The 23209-nt window shown below is 40.2% G+C and overlaps 2 protein-coding genes across 6 annotated transcripts in view; one reads left to right on the forward strand and one right to left on the reverse strand.

The window, feature by feature from the left end:
- Cops2 (COP9 signalosome subunit 2) overlaps positions 1 to 10448 on the reverse strand; it is a 28061-nt gene extending 17613 nt beyond the window's left edge. Inside the window, exons 1-2 of one of the 2 annotated variants that reach the window (XM_028784992.1) lie at positions 10254 to 10448; positions 1092 to 1205 (exon numbers count right to left, since the gene is read on the reverse strand). In XM_028784992.1, the coding sequence (XP_028640825.1) occupies positions 1092 to 1205; positions 10254 to 10307 (168 nt within the window). In that variant the 5' untranslated portion in view covers positions 10308 to 10448. The remainder of the gene's footprint in view (positions 1 to 1091; positions 1206 to 10253) is intronic. The other variant, XM_028784991.1, reaches the window with a different exon arrangement.
- A 109-nt stretch (positions 10449 to 10557) lies between these two features.
- Positions 10558 to 23209, forward strand: part of Galk2 (galactokinase 2) — a 107834-nt gene continuing 95182 nt past the window's right edge. Inside the window, exons 1-2 of one of the 4 annotated variants that reach the window (XM_028784995.1) lie at positions 10558 to 10607; positions 11540 to 11571. Coding sequence is in view for 2 of the 4 variants with exons in the window: in XM_028784994.1 (XP_028640827.1) it covers positions 18044 to 18096 (53 nt within the window). In the remaining 2 variants the exon portion in view is untranslated. Of the gene's footprint in view, positions 10608 to 11539; positions 11572 to 17936; positions 18137 to 23209 lie in introns of those variants that run through there. The other 3 variants (XM_028784994.1, XM_028784997.1, XM_028784996.1) reach the window with 3 other exon arrangements.

Raw genomic sequence — 23209 nt, forward strand, 5'->3', positions numbered from 1 at the left:
TTAAGCTGCCACATGAGAGGACTTACTTGGTAACGCACGTCCAGAAAGGACTCCCCTGAGCCATCTTTAGTAAGAACCACCAACTGTTCAGAAATCAGGAAATCAATTGATCTGTTCCCAGAAGCAGCAAGATTATAATAATCATACTGATGGCCACAAGGATGTTTCTCTGGTGTGTTTTTTAGGATAAGGACCCTACTTCACAGACAACTTGATTAGAAAAGACAATAGGAACTTTTTGAAATATATGCTTATTACCCATAATGCAATCCTTTGACAGAGCTATCATAAATCACTTTGCATTTACTGCACCTGTTATGGTTTGGATATAAAGTACCTGCCTTGTGTGTTTGACACTTGGTCCCTAACTGATGGTGTTATCTTGGGAGGTTGTGGAACCCTCCGAGGGTAGAGCCTAGCCACAGGGAGTAAATCACTGGTGTTTAAGTTTGGGGAGCTATAACCTAGTTCTATACTTCAGGGTCCAGTCTCTCTCCCTGCTTCTTGGTTATATTAGTTAACTTTTTCTATTGCTGTGATAAGACACCATGACTAAGGTAACTTATAAAAGAAACCGTTTAATTTAGGTATACAGTTTCAGAAGGTTAAGGTCCATGATAGTCAGGGCATGGAACCAGGGACAGTTGAAAGCTCATTTGATCCTTTAGTAGGGGGGAGAGGCAGGCACAGACAATATGACAGACATGGGTGACATGGGACCTCAAAAGTCCACCCCAGTGTCACACCTCTTCCACCAAGGCCACACCACTTAATCCTGCCGAAGAGTTCCAACAACTGGGGACCAAGTATCCAAACATACGAGCTCATGAGGCTACTCTCATTCAACTACTACACTAGTCCACTGACATGGGAAGAATCCTAGGAACACGCTCTGGTCAATATGGCTTCCCTGCTAGGGAAGGACTATTGCATCCTAAACAGTGAACTGAAGAAAATACACTCTTGTTTTTGGTCAGATTATTTGGTTGTAGCAATGAGAAAAGTAACGTATACAGTATTATTTAAAAACAAAAAACAAAAAAACAAAACTTTAAGACATAAAATCAGTTGGAAACAGATTTTGGAAGTACCTTTTGAAAGCTGCTTAGTGCTGCTTTTGGGTCATCTTCTTTCAGTGCTTTGGAATTATAGTACTGATTTTCCAAATCCACATTGGGCTCAGAGTTACTGTCTTCAGAGTACTCCTGTGTATTAGGAGAGAAAGAATAAATGTAAAAAAAATATTCACACATGGCACTGTACTAAGTCAATGCTGTTAGGATAAAACTTACTCTATTTTTATATAAAATAAAACAACCATCAACATTGATCATATTTTAAAATTGGAGAAGAAGCCTTGGAGTGGTGGTGCATGCCTTTAATTCCAGCACTCAAGACAGAGGCAGGAGGGTCACTAACTTTGAGGCTAGCCTGGTCTACAGAGTAAGTTTCAGGACAGTCAGGGTTACACAGAGAAATCACGTCTTGGGGAAAGCAAAATAAACAAACTAAAACAGAGAAGGAATAAAGTATCCAGTAAGCTAGAAATGATTTTTCTATATCAAACCTAGCACTTCCAGAGGCTGGGGAGTGGAGTAGGGGTGGGGTACAAGCAGGAAGAGCTAAGTTCAAGCTATCAGCATGAATGTGTTCAAGTCTTGTGACCCTATTGTCACATGGGGGAATAAAGTGGGCAGACAGAAGACTGTTGGGTTTGTGATGACCAGCTTAGGCCAGGTTCAGAGAGGGGAGGAGACACCATCGTCTCACTTCTATACAGGTCCACTCATACACATGCATATGTTATACACAGAAACACTAAGCAAGTAAATGAAAATAATCCAACAGCTTTCACTCTGTGAAATCAATGTGTGTTATAATCCTCATTAATAGACTGAAATCTTAGAAACTATTTAATCTTTGCCTATACCGCTTCTGAGAGTACTTGTTTTTTATCCAAACTTTCCCTTCTGTTTTCCCGTTTTTCAGTAAGAACTGAATTTACATGGTGGAAAACTTCTCAAACTTTACAGTTTCATCTTAGCTTACTTATTTGGATGTTACAAAGCCATCTGGACTGGTAAGGTGGCCTGGCAAGTATGTGTGCAGGTCAGAGCACAATTTGCCAGAGTCTTTCCTTCCTTCATATGTGAGTCCAGGACTGACACAGGTTGTCAGGCTCTGTGACAAGTGCCCTAAACCACTGAGCCATCTCACTGGTTCAAAAAAAGTAATATTTTAGATTCACAAAGCAAAGATATTTTTTCCTTACCTACAAGTCATTACAGAGGGATACGTTTCTATCAAAAGAAAGGTAGTGGGAGGAAAGGGAATAAACACAAAGACATGAAGATTAGAGTTGTTTTAAGTTCAAATACAGCTTATTTCTTCAAAAAATACACAGGGACTATTGTAAAGGCAGAGTAGTGATGAGAGTTTCACTGAGCACAGTATTTAGGATGCTCAGAATTACGTCAAGATGGCTTTCTCAGTGCAATGCACCTTCTGTAGAGTGAGAACACAAACGGGATTTGCTCTCACATCTTATCAACCTATGAAATTTAGCTAGGCTTAACACTTGAAACTCCACTGGAACACTTCCTTTAGGGATAAGATCAGACTAGGTAAAAAACATATTTCATAATGATTTATTTTCTTAACTCTTGTTACTTATAACAAAAATACTAAAGGTAAAAAAAAAACCTACTAGAGAATAAACAAAAAACTGTCTACAGTAACAGTCAAAGCTGGCTTCGAAAGATAAGTGGGCTCATTTTCTAGAACTGGTGAGGTAAGGAGCGCCGTGCAGGCAAGAAGAGCGTACAGCACAAGACAACACAAGCAACATGTGTAGCTAGGCCACCCTAGCTCTTTATTCTTCAGCCACATACTCCTCTAACAAGTTAAAAAAGTTTACCTTCCCATAAACTTCCTGGTCTCTTTTTAACCCTGAAGTTCTGATCTCATGTTAAACAGTCAGAATAATCTGCACAAAATGTCTATTATTTAATACATTTAATAAAAAATGACCTCCCATTGCTCACTAAATAAGTTGAAAGTAGTAAAAATCTGACTCCTGCCCACATCCAGCATCTCCTATGAAACTGTTCCCTCACTCACAGTGCTTGCAGCCACTCTGGCTGGCCTTTGCTCAAACTACTTCCCACCATCCACTCTACTCTACTCTCTGTGTTTCTCATCTGGTCATCTAAGCTATGGCTTCTTAAAGTGTGGGTTATGATCCAATGTAGCCAGGGAGGCGGGGGGGGGGGGGCATGTGTGCACACAATACACGGATGAATGGATGGGACCTGGATGTGAAGGGGGATTCCACAAAAACATTGACAATAATAAAAACTATCTGAATACACAATGACCAAAATCAGTAAGAAACCAAATATCTGGCACTAGCCAGATTACACTGTGGAACATCACTACAAACCTGGGTTGTGAATATAAAAAGAGGCACTTTGCACTGCATGTCAGTGAACAATGAATGCCTCAAACACCTTATCATAGATTTGACTGTATTCATAACAGCTTATGTTTCATATATAGAGTCTTCTGCTCTTAAAGGTTTAATTACGGAGAAGAAAGGCTTTAGAATTACTCTATAGTGCAAGGTATCAAATTATTATACCTTTGGATTATATTGTTAGGACTTCTGATTTTAAAAATTGCTGTTTGAGTCATTAACTTGTAGTAAAAAATTTGTTAAATGGGTTTTGGCTTGGGATTAGGACAGAATTCCCAATATTTTTCAAAACAGACCTAAACATACTATGTCATTTTGTATGTACTCATAAGAAGCAGTGATCTCAGCATTGATGGTCATAGATAAAACAATCAATTGTGGAAACTACTGAAGATGCTCTAATCTACATCCAACCCTCCAAACTCATCTTGCTGTACCAAAAAATTACTTTTTGGCAACCCAAACCTTCCAACGGCTGCCCTGAGTCTGGAAAAGAATGAAAAAGAACTCTGACTGCCACATCATAAAGTGTGGAATTTTGGACTTTCAATGTTTGTTTATTTTTGTTTTTTAGCCCAACACATGAAAAAAAAAACACAAAAACTAGGCTAGGATTCAAGAAGGGAAAGGCTGAGAGGCACAGTCCATGGCAGAACTAAACCATGGACTTTCAAGCAGTGAAGGAATGGAAAACGTGTTACGTGCTGAAGAGATTAGCTTCAGTTACTTTACACCACTAAGACAATTATGACATAGCTGAAAATGAGATCTTTATATTATCTTTCATACTGCAAATGAGCTCTCTTAGCCACAAAATTACCCACTTGCTATTCCTGAGATAAAGATGCTTAAGCTCAAGTAGTAAAATGGGGAGGAAAAGAATAATAACAAAGAGAGAAGTGTGGTTAAACAGAAGATGTGAAGTGAATTCAAGATGGAAATAAAGAAGACCAGTCATGAGTACCAGGGCTAACTACAATTACTAATGACTTAGTAAGACAAGGTAACAATCAGGACAGAGAATTAGATGCATTAAGGTAATGCTAAACTGAACTTGTTTCTGTCAACTGAGCAACAACTTGTAGAAGTTTCAAAATTTCAATCAATATGTAAATATTCTAAATATACTTTTTAAAAACATGTAAAATAAAGTTACTTGAATTTTTAAAAGGGCTTTACAAATCTTAAGGTTCAGCGACAGCTCCAACTTCCTGATGAAATAACTCGTGTCTCCAAAGCAGTCTATGATGACCTATATCTACACTGTTTGGATCTACCCCCCCCCCACAAACAAATCATATTTTTATCTTGGCTTTACTGGAGGGAGACTGAACTCAGGTTTTATGCATTTAAGACAAAAGTTCCACCACCAATAATTTCGTTCAGCTATTTATTTTTTTGAGAAAAAATAAATCTCATTAAGTTGCCTAAGTTGGGTGTGAGCTTGCAATCCTGCCTCAGTCTTAGCTTGTGGTTAGTGCCTGAGCCACTAGCAGCAGCAAATCAGACTCTGGTTAGGAATTCTACACAATCCCTTCTCCTGCCTTTTCTCCTTTGCAGCTCCCTGGCATCACACTTTGGTAAATGGATTCACCAAGACTTTCCTTCTTGCTTCCCTAGCTCTTTTTAGCAGAACCAAATCTTCAGTCATGCTTCTCTCTACATTATATGCATCTAATGTAGAGCTTAGTGTCTATACTGTCCCCTCACCCCCTTTGCCTCTACTATGAACAACTTTTTCTTGAGACAGGGTCTCTCTACAAAGTCCTAGCTGTCCTGGAATTCATTATGTAAGACCAGGCTAGCCTCTAATTCACAAAGACCTATCTGCTTCTGCTTCTCTAGTGTTGAGATTAAAAGGTGTGTGCCACCATGCCCAGCTATCCACTGTGATTCCTAATAAGGAGAAATTTTCTTGTCATGTTTTATGTTCCTGAGACTTTACAAAAACTGTTCATTAAATGTCTAACTGAAGATTGGGCTAATAATCCAAATTAATGACACACACCATTAATTTTTGACTACAAAATGAAATATAGTCCCTTCTGAACAAGGCCCATTTTATGATGTACTCATGTCATCAATACAGGTCCTTAGAAACATACATTAGGAAAACAGGCCCATCAGTAGAATACTTTCTATTGCCCACCTCTAGTCATCTGCACCGGATGCAAAAGATACTGAAAGGTAGAGGGGAATGTATCATTCTTCTTTTTTTTTTTCTTTTTTCTTTTTTCGAGACAGGTTTTCTCTGTATAGTCCTGGCTGTCCTGGAACGTAGACCAGGCTGGCCTCGAACTCAGAAATCCACCTGTCTCTGCCTCCCAAGTGCTGGGATTAAAGGCGTGTGCCACCACCGCCTGGCCATCATTATTCTTAAATACCAGATATAATACAAATCCCAGATAGTCACTTCTGTTTCCACAATCCAAACTTAAAAAGAAAAGTTAATGTGTACTAATTTGTAATCTATGGTATAAATAGAAACCATCTTTTATTCATCTCAAAGTTTCATTTTCCGATGAAAGTTTCCAAGGAGAGACATAAAAACCATGTGACCTAGGATCCAGTTCTCATTCTATGTGTCCTCTGGATTTAAGGATATTATTGTCTCAATGTCTTTCCTCATCTGCTAAGTTTGGGGTTCCTTTTAGGAGGCCTGCAATTTTCCCTGAACCCCAGGCATTCACATTGGATACAATGAACAAGTACAAATATATTTGGATGCTCATGGTTCACAAATATAATTCACTATGGTACATTCTGAAAATGTTTTGTTATGTACTCGATGTATTTATGTTTATTATTAATGCTTTAACTTACAGACTCATTGATTTAATTTTATCATTACTACATAAGAGTTGTCTATTGCTTATTTTAGTTATCTTTGTTTAAAACTCTGAAATTCTTTATACAAGGTATACAAATAAACTAACATACCTTTTGGAAAATTCACAAAAATGTTATTAAGAATCAGTATATTCGGGCTGGAGAGATGGCTCAGTGGTTAAGAGCACTGACTGCACTTCCAGAGGTCCTGAGTTCAATTCCCAGCAACCACATGGTGGCTCACAACCATCTGTAATGAGATTATGATGCCCTCTTCTGGTGTGTCTGAAGACAGCAACAGTGTATTCATATATAATAAATAAATAAATCCTTAAAAAAAAAGAATCAGTATATTCTTGACTGTAGCTTTAATAGGCAGTACCCAGCAATACTGATGTGGATTATAACAACAGTTCTGAAGAAAACTACCTTGGGTAGTTTTGGTTTTAGTGAACTGTTTTTAACCTAAAATGATATTACCTGGCTAATAGTTTACCTTAATTATCAATATAATTTTTGGTTACAAGTTTTAAAAAGATTTACTTTATGTGTAGGAGTATTTGCATGGATGTATGCATGTGCACCATGTGTATGCCTGGTGCTACAGAGGCCTGAAGACGTTGGATCCCTTAGAATGCTGAGTAACAGATCACTGTAAGTCACCACATGGGTGCTGGGAACTGTACTGGAATCCTGTATAAGAGCAGTCAGTGCTCCTACCTCTGAGCCATCTCTAGCTCCACTTTTTTTTTTTTAGTCACATATTGTTTATAATAGTGTAGACTCAAAACAGGTCAAATTGTTACCAACAGGAAAGCAGTCAAACAAAATACAGCACCTACACATAATCTTTGGAGATGTAAAAAGGGCAGTGAACTGGCAAGAGGCCTCAGTGGATAAAGGTGCTTGCTGACAAGCCCGATAACTGGGATTTTATCTAAAATCTACAGGTTAGGAGAGAGTAGGCACCCACAAGTTGTCTAATGACCTCCACATGCATGGCATAACATGCATGTATGTAGATACACACACACAAAGTAAGTATCTGTAAAATATTTTAGGTAAACTAAGAACAACATAAACTATATCATGATTAAATAAAGGAGAGGCAGATATTTAACTTGGTTGATTCTGAGAGTGTAATAAGAACTGGGTAGAGGACTGACAGTGCAAACTTTTATGTCTGTGCATGTAAGTGGTGTATGCGTTAGTGTGCTAGTGTGGCAAAAGATTCTGTTGGACATTCTGAAGCTAAACCTCATCCCCCACCCAAATAGACACAAAAAAAGCAAAATTTGGGGGCATTAAAATATACTCAAGACAGAATTTTAATTTGCAGGGGCGTATCTCTGCCACTTATTTCCACTAGGCTAGGCAAATACAAAAGGTGACTTAAGGCATTAAAATATCAGTGGGCCACAGATAAAGGTATACTGAGTATCACTTGATACCCACAGTGCTATTAACATTTTAATTAATCAATTAAGTGAAACAGAATCATGAAGTCCAGCCTAGCCTCCAACTCAGTATGTAGCCAAGAATGGCCTTGAGCTTCTGGTCCTTTCGCCTCTCTCTACCACCCAAGTTATACAGGATGCTACCACATCTAGTATATTTGGTGCTAAAAACCAAATCCAGGGCTTCTGAAATGTGAGGTGAGCACTCTACCAAGTAAATGACCCCCAGCCCTCATGTAATATTTTAAATGAAGTGGTAGCTACATGTCTAACAAATAGATACAAAAATCTAGCTTGGCCTGGTATTCCAGGTCTGTTATCAACACTATTCTAGAGTTCAGGGCCAGCCTGGGCAATAAATAAACAAATAATTTCAAGAAGTAAAAAGAGGGAGAGAAAAACCTCCTTAAAACAGGATGTCAACCCTGTAGACTTTTTATAAAACGAAACAGATAAAAGATCTAGGCAAAATAATTTCTCAAATAAAAGACAAACATCTCTAGCAGCTATGAAATGACAGTCACCCTTTTAAACACATAATGATTTAAGGATACAGACTAGTAAATGAGAATGAAAGACATCATGCTACCAAAAATTTTAACTGTTAGTAAAAGAGATGTAACACCTTTCACTACTTGACATATAACTGGGAATCTAGAACGGTATGTATATGAGAAATGGATGGGAAGAGCTACTTAATTTAACATAATGCTCGGAGAAGAAAATAAAAATTTCATTAGTTTTGCAACAGTAAAATCTTAACTAAGTTTTTTAAAAAGTTGAAACAACTGCATATTCAACTTTATTATAGGATATATGGAGTACAGATGTCAAAATGCTGGAGAAACAGCCACATTCAAACACTGTATGTCTAATTAAAAAGCTACCAAAGAAGGGTGTGCTGATGTATGCCTTTATTTTTAACACCTAGGAAACAAACTGAGCTTCAAGCCAGCCATGGCTACACAGTGAGACCCTGCCTCAAAACAAAACAAAACAAAACAAAACAAAGACTTCCACAAACTAGTACAGTCTAATAGAGTGTTTCTTAAGATTCTCATTTTCATTCATCTATTGTACTTTTAAGTTAAACCTAGTGCTAGTATTCATCCATCTAAAAATTTCATGTATTTAAAAAACTATTAGGAAGAGAGGTAAGTAAAGATTTTAAAAACACTACAAGCTAAAATTACAAACATTCAAAAGAAATATCTGACAATTTAAAAACTACTTGTATTGGAAACAAAAGCAAAACAAGAGAGAGTTTAGTATCTGCTTACAACTACTTTGCGTTTGAATATAACAAAATTCTATATTTAAATGACCAAGCATCTACTATGACTCTCCAGTCATAGCACTTCTTTCTTCCTTTTGCAAAATATGCCTTTCTGTAAAACGAAAACCTTTTTTAAAAATTTGGAAACGATGTACAGATTCACCCATACAAAGAAGTTACACAGAAATTCAAAATTAAAATATTAATGCTTTGAGAAGGTGACACTTAAAAGATGAACCAGACTTCTCAAAGCATGTACTCCACAACTTCACCAAAATGCAGTATCACCGTAATTTCTTAAGAACCGAACAAATGCTTCCCAATTAAGAAACAAAACTGACACTAATTTGGGGATCAAGATCATTTTTTCTTAGTTCTTACACAGGTGTGCGTTTTTGACTATCAACATAAAACATGGGGTTCAGTTTAAAACCTGTAAATCCATTCACAATCAAACCTTAAATTAAAAAGAAATTGTTAGTATTCTGTCTAAACCGCGCCGGAATCTTACAGAAATCACCAAACTAGGCACGTTTGTTTACTTTTATAACATTGATGATTCAAACACTGATGCTGGGAAATTTCTTAAATCAAGGAAAAAGATCATTGGTTTCAATTCTCTTAACCTCTACCTCTCCCCAGGCCAACTAAACAAAAAAGCAAATCCTTCTTCTCAGCTTGTCATTTTTAAGAGAACGGGACGAGCAGTTTAATTACTTTACTCTCCTTCTATTCTTGCTCTGAACCTTTACCTGGGGCCCAAACTGACCCTGGGCGAGACTCTTAAGCCGTTTTTTGGGGAGACTTCAGAGTTTCACAGTCAGGTCTGGGAGCAGGATGGACCCCCCCCCCCCCCCCCCAGTTTTCACTCTCCCAGCATCTGGCACCGGCTCAGGTCCAGAGTGAAGAGATGGGCCCGCTAGGGCCAAGACCTTAGCACTGGGCCGTGGTGGCTCGGTAGCAGGCAGAGAGGCGCCAAGAACCGGCCGCGGCCGGCCTCCTGCGCTATCCCTGGGCCCAGCGGCCTGGGCGGACCCGCCGCCTCTCTCCCTCTTTTCCCAGGCCCCACAGGCCCGAAACGCTGGGCGAAGAGGGAACCCCGTCACGGTGCAGGGCGGAACCGAGCCGACGCCCCCCGGGGGGGAGGTACAGTCGCTCGGCCTCGGCACCACCGCCACATCCCACTTCCAACCCTGGCCCGCTCCCTGAGCCTCACCAGGTCGTAGTCCTCCTCATCATCGCACATGAAATCATCCTCCATGTCAGACATCTTGGCCGGAGGGGGGAGGGGGAGAGGAGAAATTAGAGACAGCCTCCTCCCACAGTGCTTCGCGGCCCAGAAACGTCACTCCTCGTCTTCCGGGCTCTCCTGGAGAAGATAAAGCTCATTCCGGAACCAATGCGCTCTACCCTGAGATGATCTACTACGGCGCCCAAAGGGAGCGCACAGCCAGTTCTTCCTGCGCGACAGTTGGTGTCTTAGCAACTAAGCGTAGCAACTGGGAAATCGGGCGTTGCAGGTCCTATCTGAGGGGATTCGGAAACCTTCTAGCAGTATCCAGCGTCCTAGGTGAGGGAACAGTCTCCTTCCTTGCCTGGGATTCTGGAACCATCTTTTTCTAATGAAACATGCCCGACCTATATGACAGGTAGCGTGCCTCTGCCATTGTTATCTATGTGTTTTCATTCCACACCTTGAGGTGGGTATATTTACAGCAACACAATTGTCAAGTAAAGTTATGTTTGTAATTAGCAAAAACTGTTCTATGGATATCCCGGTTTAGGTATGCACTAATCAATTGTTCAATTATTTAATGAATCACAAACGCGCATTAACTGCTTTTAGGATAAAATGGAAGTAACAATTGGTAACAGTTTTTTGTTTTTTAAATGCATTGTCGCAGAAAATCATTAGAGTTCAGAGTGAAGAAAAATTTGGAAATAAGGCAACCCCCCTTTTTGGAGAAACCCTCCAAATTCTGTACACAAATGCTGTAAAGTTATAAAGTAGGTATATCTTAGAATTTTGGCCTAATTGTTGCCTATACAGATGAATTAAACATGCCCCAATTACCAAAGGTTCAAACAAACAAACAAACCAACCAAATCAAACCAAATAAAAACACCCAACTTTGTCTTCATCTTGTACAGATGATGTTGAGCACAGTTCATCATTAACACCTTCGTGTTGAATCCTTACAGACCCAGCTTAGCTGTGCTCGAGTGACTTCTAAAGTTGTGCCTGATGTCATTACCAGCTTTTCTCTGAATCCATTGGGGAACGGGATATTTTGCTTTTGTTTCTAAGCCAGGAATTGCTTGGTCCTTAAAAACCTTGTCAGAAGACACGTTAAGCCCAACGATTGTATTATTTTTATATTGAACACACTGTGAACACAATTTACTGTTATACATTCAGAATGTTAAAAAATAAGTCTTCAAACAATTTTGCATTGAATATCATTAACATTGATTTTTTTTTTCTTTTTTGTATGTTTTGAGCTGGAGAAAGAACTTGGCCTGGTGCGTGTTAGGTAAATACTCTATTACGGGGCTATTCCTCTACCCTGACACCTAATTGTTTCTTAGGAAAATATTACTAGAAGGAATTTGAAATAGCTTAAAGGAGTAGTTGTTCAAGAAAACATCTTTTTAGTCATAGTTTTTCTAACAATGATATCACCTTTCTTATAATCATACAGTTTTACTAATAGCCTTTTCTATCAACACTTTATCATGAGAAATTTTAAGCTAAAATACATATGAAAGAGAGCATCATGGACACAAGTATACCAACTATCAGCTTTAATGCTGTGTATTTCCTGGGCCAACTGAAAGATACATATAAAACAACATATGTGCAGCTATGTGTAGTTCCTAAAATTGAAGACATTTACTTGTGCAAGCATAGCATAATCATTACATATTAGATAGACAATAAGCCTGAAGTTATTTAATTTCTAATCGTTGTTCAAAATTCTTCTACTAAATACAAAAGTTTAGTTTTGGAATGGCCTTTAATGATATCATCTTAGAACTCAAAACTCCAAAAATACTACATGAATCTGTACATGTAATTTTAAAACAAAGCAAAACCTTCTAATAAGTCTGATGACTGTCGCCATGCCAGTTTTTTGGAACAGATCAGACTAAGGTATTGGTGCCAGTAACTAATAGTACTCACCATTCTTAGAACTTAAGGTGATAAATGACAGTTACCCTACCCATGTTTATAATGTTTCCAAAGAACATAGCAAACCATAAGGGGGTTGAGTTTTATTCATGCATAATTTCTTAAATACAAAATTACAGGGCTATGATTATCTACCTTGCCAGTTGTTCACATGTATAGAATGGTATGCTGATTTACAGTGCATTTATTTACATAATTTGCCTTACTCAGACAATGGGAAAAGACATGTGTAATCTGGTACCTAGGAACATAAAGAAAATGGCAACTGAAATTTGAGCCTTTTATTTCTTTGGTGACAATCAAATTTATTAAGCCCAGTCTGACAATTTGATAAGAGCAATTATTAGAGTATTTTTATGAGATCAATTTTATTCAATAGTAAATAACTGATAAAAGTTTTCAACAGGTTGCTCTTGTTTAAAGTAATCTTATATTTAAAAAATATCTAAAAATATTTTTTATTGAAGATTTAAAATCTCGTTATTATTTGAAATTATGTATATTTAGCTGCATGTGAATGTGTACACGTGATCTCAGGTGCCTACAGATGTTAGAGGTGTTGGGTCTCCTGAGAGTTGGAAGTTACTGGCAGTCAATCTCTTGTCATGGGTTCTGGGACCCAAACTCAGGTCCTCTTTAAGAGCAGCATGTGCTTTTAAACATTGAGCCATTTCTGTAGCCCCTTTATAATTTTAAAAATTGGGTGTATGTTTTGCTCTGTATGGATGTGCTTGATATTTTTGTGGGGGGCATTTGTGTAGGGTTAGAGGGTAACTTTGCAGTCTTTTGTCTCCTTCTACCTTTATATGGTTTTCAGAAAATGAACTCTGGTGGTCATCCTTTTGAGGCAAGAGCCTTTACCTATTGACCATTGTAAAGATATTTTTTAATTTGCCTATTATTGTCATCTCTGAGGTTCTCAGTCTGCTAACTTATGCCTAGGCCTGGAAGCTTCTAGCCTTCCTACAATCTTATCTAGGCCTAGAATGTTTTCAGCTTCTGAGACTTACTGCTGAATAAGCTCACCCTTTCCTTTTCTTTCTGAACTCTTGCTGGCTGGTTCAACTCAACTGTTCTGGATCAAACTCTTTTCCTGCTGACTAATTCAATCTGGATTCTCTCCAAATGAATTGCTCTAATTGGCCTCAAGATAACTCTAACAAATCTGTCCTGATCTCCTGGATCCTTCTTATTCTCTAGCTTGTTCTGTCTTCACCTATTGTATTCACCTGGTTTTCTCTTCAACCTGTCTTTGTAAAACTCTCCTGGTATGTAAAACTTCCTCTCTCCTTTCTCTTCTCTTCTCTTCTCTTCTCTTCTCTTCTCTTCTCTTCTCTTCTCTTCTCTTCTCTTCTCTTCTCTTCTTCCTCCCTCCCCTCTCTCTCTCCCTCCCTCCCTCCCTCCCCTCCCCTCCCTCCCTCCCCTTCCCTCCCTCCCCACTTCTCTCTTCCTCTCTCTCTTTCTCTCTGCCTTGTTTTCCTAAGTCATCTCTCCTTCCTAGCTCTTCTCCCGTGAATTGGGCGTATACTATCCCACTTTGCCTCTCAATTAGAAGTCACTTCCAAACATGGCTGCTTCCTTCATTGTTTGGGATTAAAGGTGTGTACTAAGGGTGTGTCTGTATTCCAGCTAGAGCAGTCATGTTCTGGATGAAAATTCCTTTACAGACCATCTCACTGGCCCCCAAATATTTTAAAACAGCATTTACTGAAGTATAATTTAGCTATGTTATCATAAGCTAGGCTGCACAAGCTTATCATTTGATAAATTTTGCCTAATATTTATATCTGTGAAGTGATTATCATAAGAACTTAATGAGCTTATACTAAAGATTTTTTATAGCATTCTTTCTGAAATTCCTTGATGATCTATATTTTCCTCCTCTTTTCTTTTTTCAGGATATTACTGGTTATTATTTGACATTGTAGATGAGTTTACAATTTAAGCATCTTTATATGTTAATCGAAATAAACACAATGCATTCTCACTTATCTGGTCTTTATCCATGTTGTTCCTTGCATCAGTTGGATGTTTGAATTTATTGCTGCATGTTCTGTTTTTTGATATCCCATAATTATCTTTCTCTTAATAGATATATGAGGGGTTTCAACTCATGTTTAAATAAAATTGCTATGAACATTTGTGTACAAGTTGTGTCAACATATTTCATTTTTGAGTAATGTGGCAGACTGATTCCAAGATAACATGTCATCCATGCCATTTGATAAGTCTCTATCCTGTAAGTGTGGGTAGGCTATGACTTGCTCCTAAGCAAAATGACGGCAAGAGGTTGATATACATAGTTGCATGTACATTATTGAACAGGGTCAAGTCTGTCATAATGTCAGACATTGTGTCCTTTGGTGTCCTCAAGAAGCAGAAGTGCTGATGCTCATGTCTCATTGGCTGCTTCTTGTTTGTTTGTTTTTCTTTTTTTTTAAGATTTATTTATTTATTATATATGAGTACACTGTAGCTGTCTTCAGACACAGCAGAAGAGGGCATCAGATCTCATTACAGATGGTTGTGAGCCACCATGTGGTTGCTGGGATTTGAACTCAGAACCTCTGGAAGTACAGTCAGTGCTCTTAACCACTGAGCCATCTCTCCAGCCCATTTGTTTGTTTTTCAAGACAGGGTTTCTCTGTGTAGCTCTGGAGATCAGGCTGCCTCTGCCTCCTGAGTGCTGGGTTTAAAAGCATGCTCCACCACTGCCCAGATGGCTAGGCTTCGTTGTCAATTGGACAGAATCTGGAATCACCTAGAAAGCCAGCATCTGGGTATGACTGTGAGTGGTTATTTATATTAGCTACCATGTGCTCTGCAGTGTGTCCTTCCAGAAATGAACCTCTTTAAAATAGAAAGCCCATCTAAGGCACACCCTGATTTTTAAGTGACAGAAATTGTGAGATAATAAGTGTATATTGTTACATATTACTTATTTATGATAATGATGTTATGAAGAAGTGAATACAAACAAATCTACCAGTGATGGTTGGGTCATACCAGAGGTATATATTTAACTTTGTAAGAAACTCTCAAACTGTTTTGCCATTTAGCCTATATCTGTCTGCAATGTGCAAGAGTCCTAGTTGCCTCTTTATCTTGCTACTGTTTAGCATAAGCTAGCCTATTTCAGTTTTAACTACTCTATCAAGAACACTGAGCATTCCAGTGGCTTTGGTTTGCACTTTCTTAAGGCAGCTGCTGTGCCTCTCTCTGTGTGGTTTTTCAGTTCTGTTACTGCATTTGACATTTGGCAGTTAGTTCTCAAGTACATTGACTGTCTATAGGTTTTTGACTATGATAACAGGGATGTAAGTTACCAAAGTATGGAGCTTGTTTTGTGAATCATCTTCATTATGCTTTCTGGACAAATGCATATGGATATGATCTGGAAAATTCCTGTGGCTGGATGGCTTTATTGAGACAGGTATCAATGTGCATATCTAGAGCACCCATATCCTTCATGGCAAATTCCTGATTTCTTTGAGTGCCCAAGGGTCATGCTTCTCAAAGCCCACTCTATGAATGCATTTGTTGATGTATTTTCAGGTCACCACTTTGTTGATGGCATGTCCCCTTTTGTCACCATTCTTCTACGTAGGAGCCATTCTTCAGGGCCTAAGTTGGAAGGGCTTCATGTGTTTCTTTGGTGAAAATCTCTTCATTTCCATTTTTTTGTCCCACAATGTTGTTTGTCTTATAACTCTTGCATGGTAAAGAATTCGTGTGTGTGTGTGTGTGTGTGTGTGTGTGTGTGTGTGTGTGATCTACAAAAGCTTTGCCACACTTTAGGACACTCATTACTAATTTGTTTAAAAGGAGGGTATAGGGGACAGCTGGTAAGATACCTTATCAGGACAGATGCTTGCTCTCAAGCTTGATGACCTGCATTTAATTCCTGGGACTCACATGGTGGAAGGAAAAAACTGACACCCATAGGTTATTCTATGACCTTTGTGCCATGCACATTCACACTATATAAATTTAATTAAAAACACAAGGTATGGGCTGGAGAGATGGCTCAGCGGTTAAGAGCACTGACTGCTCTTCCAGAGGTCCTGAGTTCAAATCCCAGCAACCACATGGTGGCTCACAACCATCCGTAATGAGATTGTATGCCCTCTTCTGGTGTGTCTGAAGACAGCTACAGTGTACTCATAAATAAAATAAATAAATCTTTAAAAAAAAAAAACACAAGGTATAAATTTCCCTTGTGAAGGTAGCATAAATATCTTCTTTCTTCCATTCCAGATAAGGGGGGAGGCTGACATGCAGAGGACTCTACAGAAGTACACTGTTCTAAACCTCGTGTCACTTCATCAGAAAGAGTTGGGAGATTTTTTTGTGTGCATAAATTATACACAGAGAAAAGCTAGCTGAGAGCCAGCAGTCTATTTCTTCTCTCTGCACATGACTTCAGACATGATACCTTCTAGTCCAGCCTTGACTTCCCTGTGGAATTGTAAGCCAAATAAAATTTTCCTTCTCAGTGAGCAGGGCATCTGTCAGGGCATTTCATCACAGCAAAAGAAAAGCAATGGATGAGTCATGTGAATTCACCTCTCAGTCATTCACACAGCTGGGCCTGTGTATTGAGGACCAGTCTGCCAGGCACTGTGCCAGGTGCCGAGGACAGTGCTCCTGCCCTTACGTTGCTTACAGTTGGTAGTGATGGACAGTAAATGCACAAGAAAATAAATATGCAGGGCAACTTTTCTCAGTCCAGCTCAGTAATGAGGGGAGATATGCTGGAGATGATATGCTTTTAATAGGGTCTCTGGGGTTTCCTTAGGAAACAGAAAAATGAGGGGTGAACTGGATACTGAGTGAAAAAATGAGGGCGTGACTGTTCCTAGGCATTGTTGAAGAGGTTTATTATAGATGTGATGGAGAAAACAGCTAGAGGCATCTGGAAGAGGAAGGATTCAGACTAAATCTCTCTCTCTCTCTCTCCCTCCTCCCTCCTCCCTCTCTCCCTCCACCTCTCCCCTCCCCCTCCCCCTTCTCTGTGTGTATGTGTGTGTGTGTGTGTGTGTGTGTGTGTGTGTGTGTGTGTAGGGGTATGGAGAGGAGAGAGGGAGAAGAGCAAAGAGAGTATCTGGGAACCAAGAGACCAAGAGGGCTCATAGCTAACTGTTAGGTTATATAGGGTTTAGGGGAAGGAGAGGGGTAGAAGTGCTGGGGGGTGGGTGGATGGGAACCACCAATGCTGGGTGGGACTTGTTCCAGGTTTCTTTGAGACCTGACAGATTCTAAAGGCTTCTTCTCACCATTAGTGGTGTTTTATGAAGGCCTATATCTATGCTTGCATTCTGGAAGGAAGAGCAAAGATATTTACATCTATTTTACATTGCTTGCTTTGGAAATAAATTTGAATTAAAAGCAATAGGTGAGCATTTCATGGTCTTTGGGACGTATCTGTTGGACATTAAGGAAGAAATAAATGTCAAGTTTAAACAAACAAACAAACAAACAAACAAACAAAAGCCCGAGAGGGATCAGAGGAAGGCGTGAGCATGTCTTGAACTGGGGCTGTACTCAGCCACATCAGGGCATAGAAAAACTTGGTCAATCGGCTTGGTCAATTGGCAGGCTTGCTGCCTGCCCAGCGAGAGGTGGTGGCCGCGGTTGACAGCTGTGCCTGGAGCGGGAGAGGAGGAGCTGGGGGCGGGACAGCCTGAAAGGGGGCCACTTCTGCGGACCTGCAGGATTTCCGTTGAGATCCCGGAAGAAAGCCATTCCTGCCACTTTAATCTCGTGATCCTTAGCTGTGCAGCACTGGAAACTGCAGCGGGATCTAGCAAAATATGGCTGCCGAGGACCCCGCCACGCCACGAGTCCAGGTGGCAGAACAGCCCAGGTGGGGGAGAGGCGTGGCCTGGGATCCCGGGGCTGGAGAGGTGCGCAGGGCGCTCATTGCTTTAGGCGGCTTCTTCTGAGTCACCGGTTGTTGTTGTGTTGTTGTTGTGCGTGTGTTTGTGTGTGTCTCCCTGGAGGCAGATACTTCTGAGACACCGGCTGGCGTGTGTGTGTGTGTGTGTGTGTGTGTGTGTGTTTCCGTGTTTCCATGGAGGCAGACAGAACCTTTAGGATTCTAGACGCCTAGGTCTCAAGACACTGCGCCAGGGGTTGTATGTGTTGCTTCACACGGAGGCCTTTGCCCTTTCTTGGCGAAGGATTCAGTAAAAATGCCCAGGTCTACCTTGAACTGCACGTAATCTTGTCTGTCAAGTGATAGTGCTTTTCCAAGTTTCTTCCTATCCAGTTATTTTTGTGTCTCTGCATCTTTGACAAATCCGAGCACCTCTAAACTGTCATCAAGGAACTAATTTGTTGCCAGTTTCTAGCTACAGAACTACCAATTCTTTTTTGATGTGAAATGGAGGGCCTTTTTAAATTACAGATACTTTGTAGAAATACTTTGTTCTGGTTTCTGGAGCTGAAATCTCACAGGAGCCTAGTTCACTTGCTGTTCTGTTAGCCCGAGGGCTTCTCTGAGGTTGATGGCCTTTGAGTGTAACTCTTCCCTGCTCCTCCTCCTGTTTTGGTTGATGAGACTGTATTTTCATATGGCTTGAAAACTGCTCCTTCCTGGGCAAGTCAGCAATCGATGTATCATTAGTTGTCGGGAAACACACACACACACACACACACACACACACCTTACTTTAGAGACATTTTGGATTACTTCTGGCTGTCATTGAATGTGTTAAGATTCTCTGAGGTGGTCATCGCACAGTGTGGTTGTTTTTACATATTCAGTGAATGAGAGACTACTTACTTCAAATGACTCCTGAAAAGAAATCCACCCCCTTGGTAGTGTAGTCTTGTACAAAACATGTTTAGGAATAAACTTGAAATATGATTTTTTTTTTTTGAGCCAGGATCTTACTACGTAGTTCTGGCTGGCTTGAACTAGCCCAGCTTGGAGAGATTTGCCTGCCTTTGCCTAGGACTAAAGATGTGTGCCACCACACCCAGCCTATTTTACATGATTTGTTTCCATAAAGATTACTTTCCGTAGTTATGCAGAGGGGAGGATGTTGCTAGTAATTACAGCTCCCTGGCTCAAAGAGGAGTTCTGATGGCCGGATTCCTGTAGTGCTCTTTCATGCCTTTCATGGTTATTACAGGATTTATTCACACAACAACTATTTAATGTTACCTTATTTGTGTTAGCGCCAGGAAAGGCCATAGTGGTCGTGTAAGCTATGCTTTCCTGCTGTTTGTTTCCCAACTTATTGTCAGGAATTTGTTTTGAGATAGTGTCTCTATGATCCAAGGATGGCACTGAACTCTTGATCTCCCTGCCTGCACTTCAAGTATACAATTACGCTCATCTATTGCTTTGTACTTGTTGTGTACAGTTATTAGCTTCACACATGTTTTACAGGAATATTTTAGAGCATCCTATTTTAGAAAGGGTGAGACTTATTGAATCTAGATGATGTAATCTACAAATCTATCAAGTGGTCACATGGTGCAATTCATTGCTACCCTAAGGGGAAATTGGATTCTTGTGGAACTCCTGATCTTGGTTGAAGATACCACTTTAATTTCGCAGTAAACCAGATCCTCCAAGTAAAGACACTAGGCAACCAGATTTCACTTCTACCTTTCTTTGTAGTGGTATGTCTTTTCTTTAAGATTAAGTTTTAAATTGTTAGGCTGGCAAGGCATGATGGTGTATGCCTGTAGTTCCAGCAACTGGCGGGAGAGGTAGGAGGGCAGCGTACATTGAAAGCCAGATGGACTCTATGTCCTGTCTTAGTTACTCTTCTATTGCTGTGAAGGGACACCTTGGCCCAGACGACTTATTGAAGAAAGTTAATTTTGGAGCTTCCAGTTTCAGAGGTTGAGTCCTTGGTCATCATGGTGGGGAGCATGGCCCTGGAGCAGTGCTGAGAGCTACTTTTATACATACCTGCCCTTCTCCAAAAGCACTGGGCAGAGGGAGCTAGCTGGAAATGGCATGGGCTTTTCAAACCTCAAAGCCTGCTCCCAGTGTCACAACTTCAACAAGGCCACACCTCCTGGACAGTTCCACCCACTCAGGATCAAGTATTCAAGCTTGAATAATTATAATAATTATATTTGCTGTTCTGTCATTTTTTATCTAATCTTTCTCAAAGTTTCTGCCTTATTGGTCCATATAGAAAGATTTTGCTGTACAATAAATACATAGTTCTTTAAATATTTGTATGGGTATTTAAAAATATTTTTATCCTCTGAGAAGTTCACACATGTATACAATATGTCTTGATGATATTCACCTACTCTTTCCTTTCAACTCCCCCCACATCCACCCTCAGCCCCCTCGTAGCTTTTCTCCTCTGTCTCTGTTATAGCCCACTGGTTTGTGGTGTTTATGTATGCCTGGGTGTGCATCGGTTCCCTGGACTGTGACTGACCTACCAGGGGCCACACCCTCAAAACAGACTGACTCTCCCTCCCAGCAGCCATTAACTGTCTACGGTTCCTCAGGTAGGGATGAGGGACCATGATCCTTTCCCTCCTTAGTGGAATCTTGATCTTACATAGACAGCTGCAGCGGCTGTGAGTTCATGAACGCATTGGTCTATTTTTCTTAATTTTCATTTCTTTTGAGATCATCCTACATTGGTATATTTTTGTATATCTGTAATTTTGGATGGAAGCCGTGAGTTTGACATAGTACAGCTCCTGCTTGAACTTTATAGTGTCTTTTGCTCTGCAGATGTGACTTATGTAGTGCAGTGCAGTGTAGGCAATGGTGAAGATTACAGCTTTGTCTTAAGCCTGGTGTTAATGGAAAAGCTTTAAAAAAAATTACTTTGGTGTGTATCAATCAGTGTTTGGCCTGCATGTATATGTGTGCACCATGTGCATGCCTAGTGTTTGTAGAAGTCAGAAGAGGGGTTTGGATCCTCTGAACTGGAGTTACAGATGGTTGTGAGCTGCCAGGTAGGTGCTGGCAATTGAACCTGGGTAGAGCTTTAACTGCTGAGCCCTGGGAAAGCTTTAATGAGTATACTTCTTATATTTTACCATCAAATGTGGTGTTTAATATTTCTGATAAATACTTTTTAATAAGTTAAAGACATTTCTTTCTTTTCTATCAGTATTAAGGATTTAAACTATTAACACACAAATTATAAATAATGGCTTTCTTTATGACATTTTCATACATCTACTAATGTATTTTGGTTATCTTCCTCCTCCCTCCATTCCCTTCCTATTCCACTGCAGCACTAGTAAGCTCATCTTCCCTGGTTGGTCAGTATTGTTATATACAGGGTCCACAGCCGTGATGGTTTGTATATTCTGGGTCCAGGGAATGGCACTATTAGAATGTGTGGCCCTGTTGGAGTAGGTGTGGCCTTGTAGTAGGTGTGTCACTGTGGGTGTAGGCTTTAAGACCCTCATCCTAGCTGCCTAGAAGTCAGTATTCTGTTAGCAGTCTTCAGATGAAGATGTATAACTCTCAGCTTCTCCTGAACCATGCCTACCTGGATGCTGCCATGTTCCCACCTTAATACTGGACTGAACCTCTGAGCCTGTAAGCCAGCCCCAATTAAATATTATTCTTTATAAGACTTGCCTTGGTCATGGTGTCTGTTCACAGCAATAGAAACCCTAACTAAGACACCAGCTAAGCGAGACTATTGACAACAAGTCTCCCCCAGCAGCTTGTATAGCACCTACTGGTGCTGGCACTGTGAGGGCTAATCAGCAAGGAGAAAGCTTTCAGGCAAGTTCCATCCTAGTTCTTCTATGTCCTGTATCAGGGTATGTGATATCTTTAGTAATAGGGTCTTACCCTGTAGTTCTGGTGGGGAAGGAACAGTAGTTTCAGGAGTCTGTGTTTAGAAGTCTCAGGTGCCTCCCTGAGCAACACCTCCTATGGAGAGAGTCTGCCCTGGCTATGGAATTTTCACTGAATAAACCTGTGATTTCTGGGACTAGTTTCGCCACTCATGCAGGGTAGTTTAAAAAGTAGATTTTTGTTATTATTACTAAAGATGTAATCATATAATAGTGGGTTTCATTAGACTTTATTAGAGGTAGTGACAGCAGTGGTTATTTAGTGTTTTATTGGATGACTTTAATGATACACTCTAATGCTCTGTGCCAGCTCCACTCTACAGAGAAGGTTGCCCTGACATCTCATAAATCTACATGACTATAAAGGGTTTTACTCTCTTCTAATCATGTTCATCCCCCAGTATCCTATCTCTTCTCCTGTCCTCTATCACCCATCCCTTCCTCTTCTTCTTCCTCTTCTTCCTTCTCTTCCTCATCTTTGTCTTCTTCTTCTTCCTCCTCTTCTTTTTCTTCTTCCTCTTCCTCCTCTTCTTCATTCCTCCCCTCTTCTTCCACCTCCTTTTCCTCTTTCTCCTCTTCCTGTTCTTTCTCCTCCTCTTCTTCCTCTCCCTCCTCTTCTTCCTCCTTCCCTTCTTTTTCTTCCTCTTTCTCTTCCTCTCCCTCCTTCTCTTCTCTTTTTCATCCTCCCCTCTTCCTCTTCTTCTTCTTTCTCCTCTTCCTCCTCTTCTTCTTTCTCCTCCTCCCCCTCCTCTTCTTCTTTCTCCTACTCTTCCTCTTCTTCCTCTTTTCTTTCTTTCTTCTTCCCACTTCTACTCACTGTCAATTTTTCTGTTGTTGCCTACTCTCACTAGAGTTGCTTCCTGGAGCATGCATGGGAGTCAGGCTGTTCACAGAAGCATGGGCATTTTATCACTGAAGAAAGTGTCTCTCTTTAACAATCGTTACTCACCTCAGGGAACGGTGGAGCACCATGCTCCTACTTCTAGGGCATGGTGTAGAACAGGCACAATCTTGGCAGATTAGGCAAGTAAGCATCCTTGTTGTTAGTGCAACCTTCTCTGTGAGGTGGGGCAGAGCAGGCACTCAGCACTGAGGTTAAAAGCATCCAGTGAAGCACCTATGTGACCACTGTCTCTATCACCTCTAATGAGTTCTCATTTACATCCTGC

The sequence above is a fragment of the Grammomys surdaster genome, unplaced genomic scaffold (assembly GCF_004785775.1).
Source record: "Grammomys surdaster isolate TR1022 unplaced genomic scaffold, NIH_TR_1.0 125049, whole genome shotgun sequence".
Classification (NCBI taxonomy): Eukaryota; Metazoa; Chordata; class Mammalia; order Rodentia; family Muridae; genus Grammomys; species Grammomys surdaster.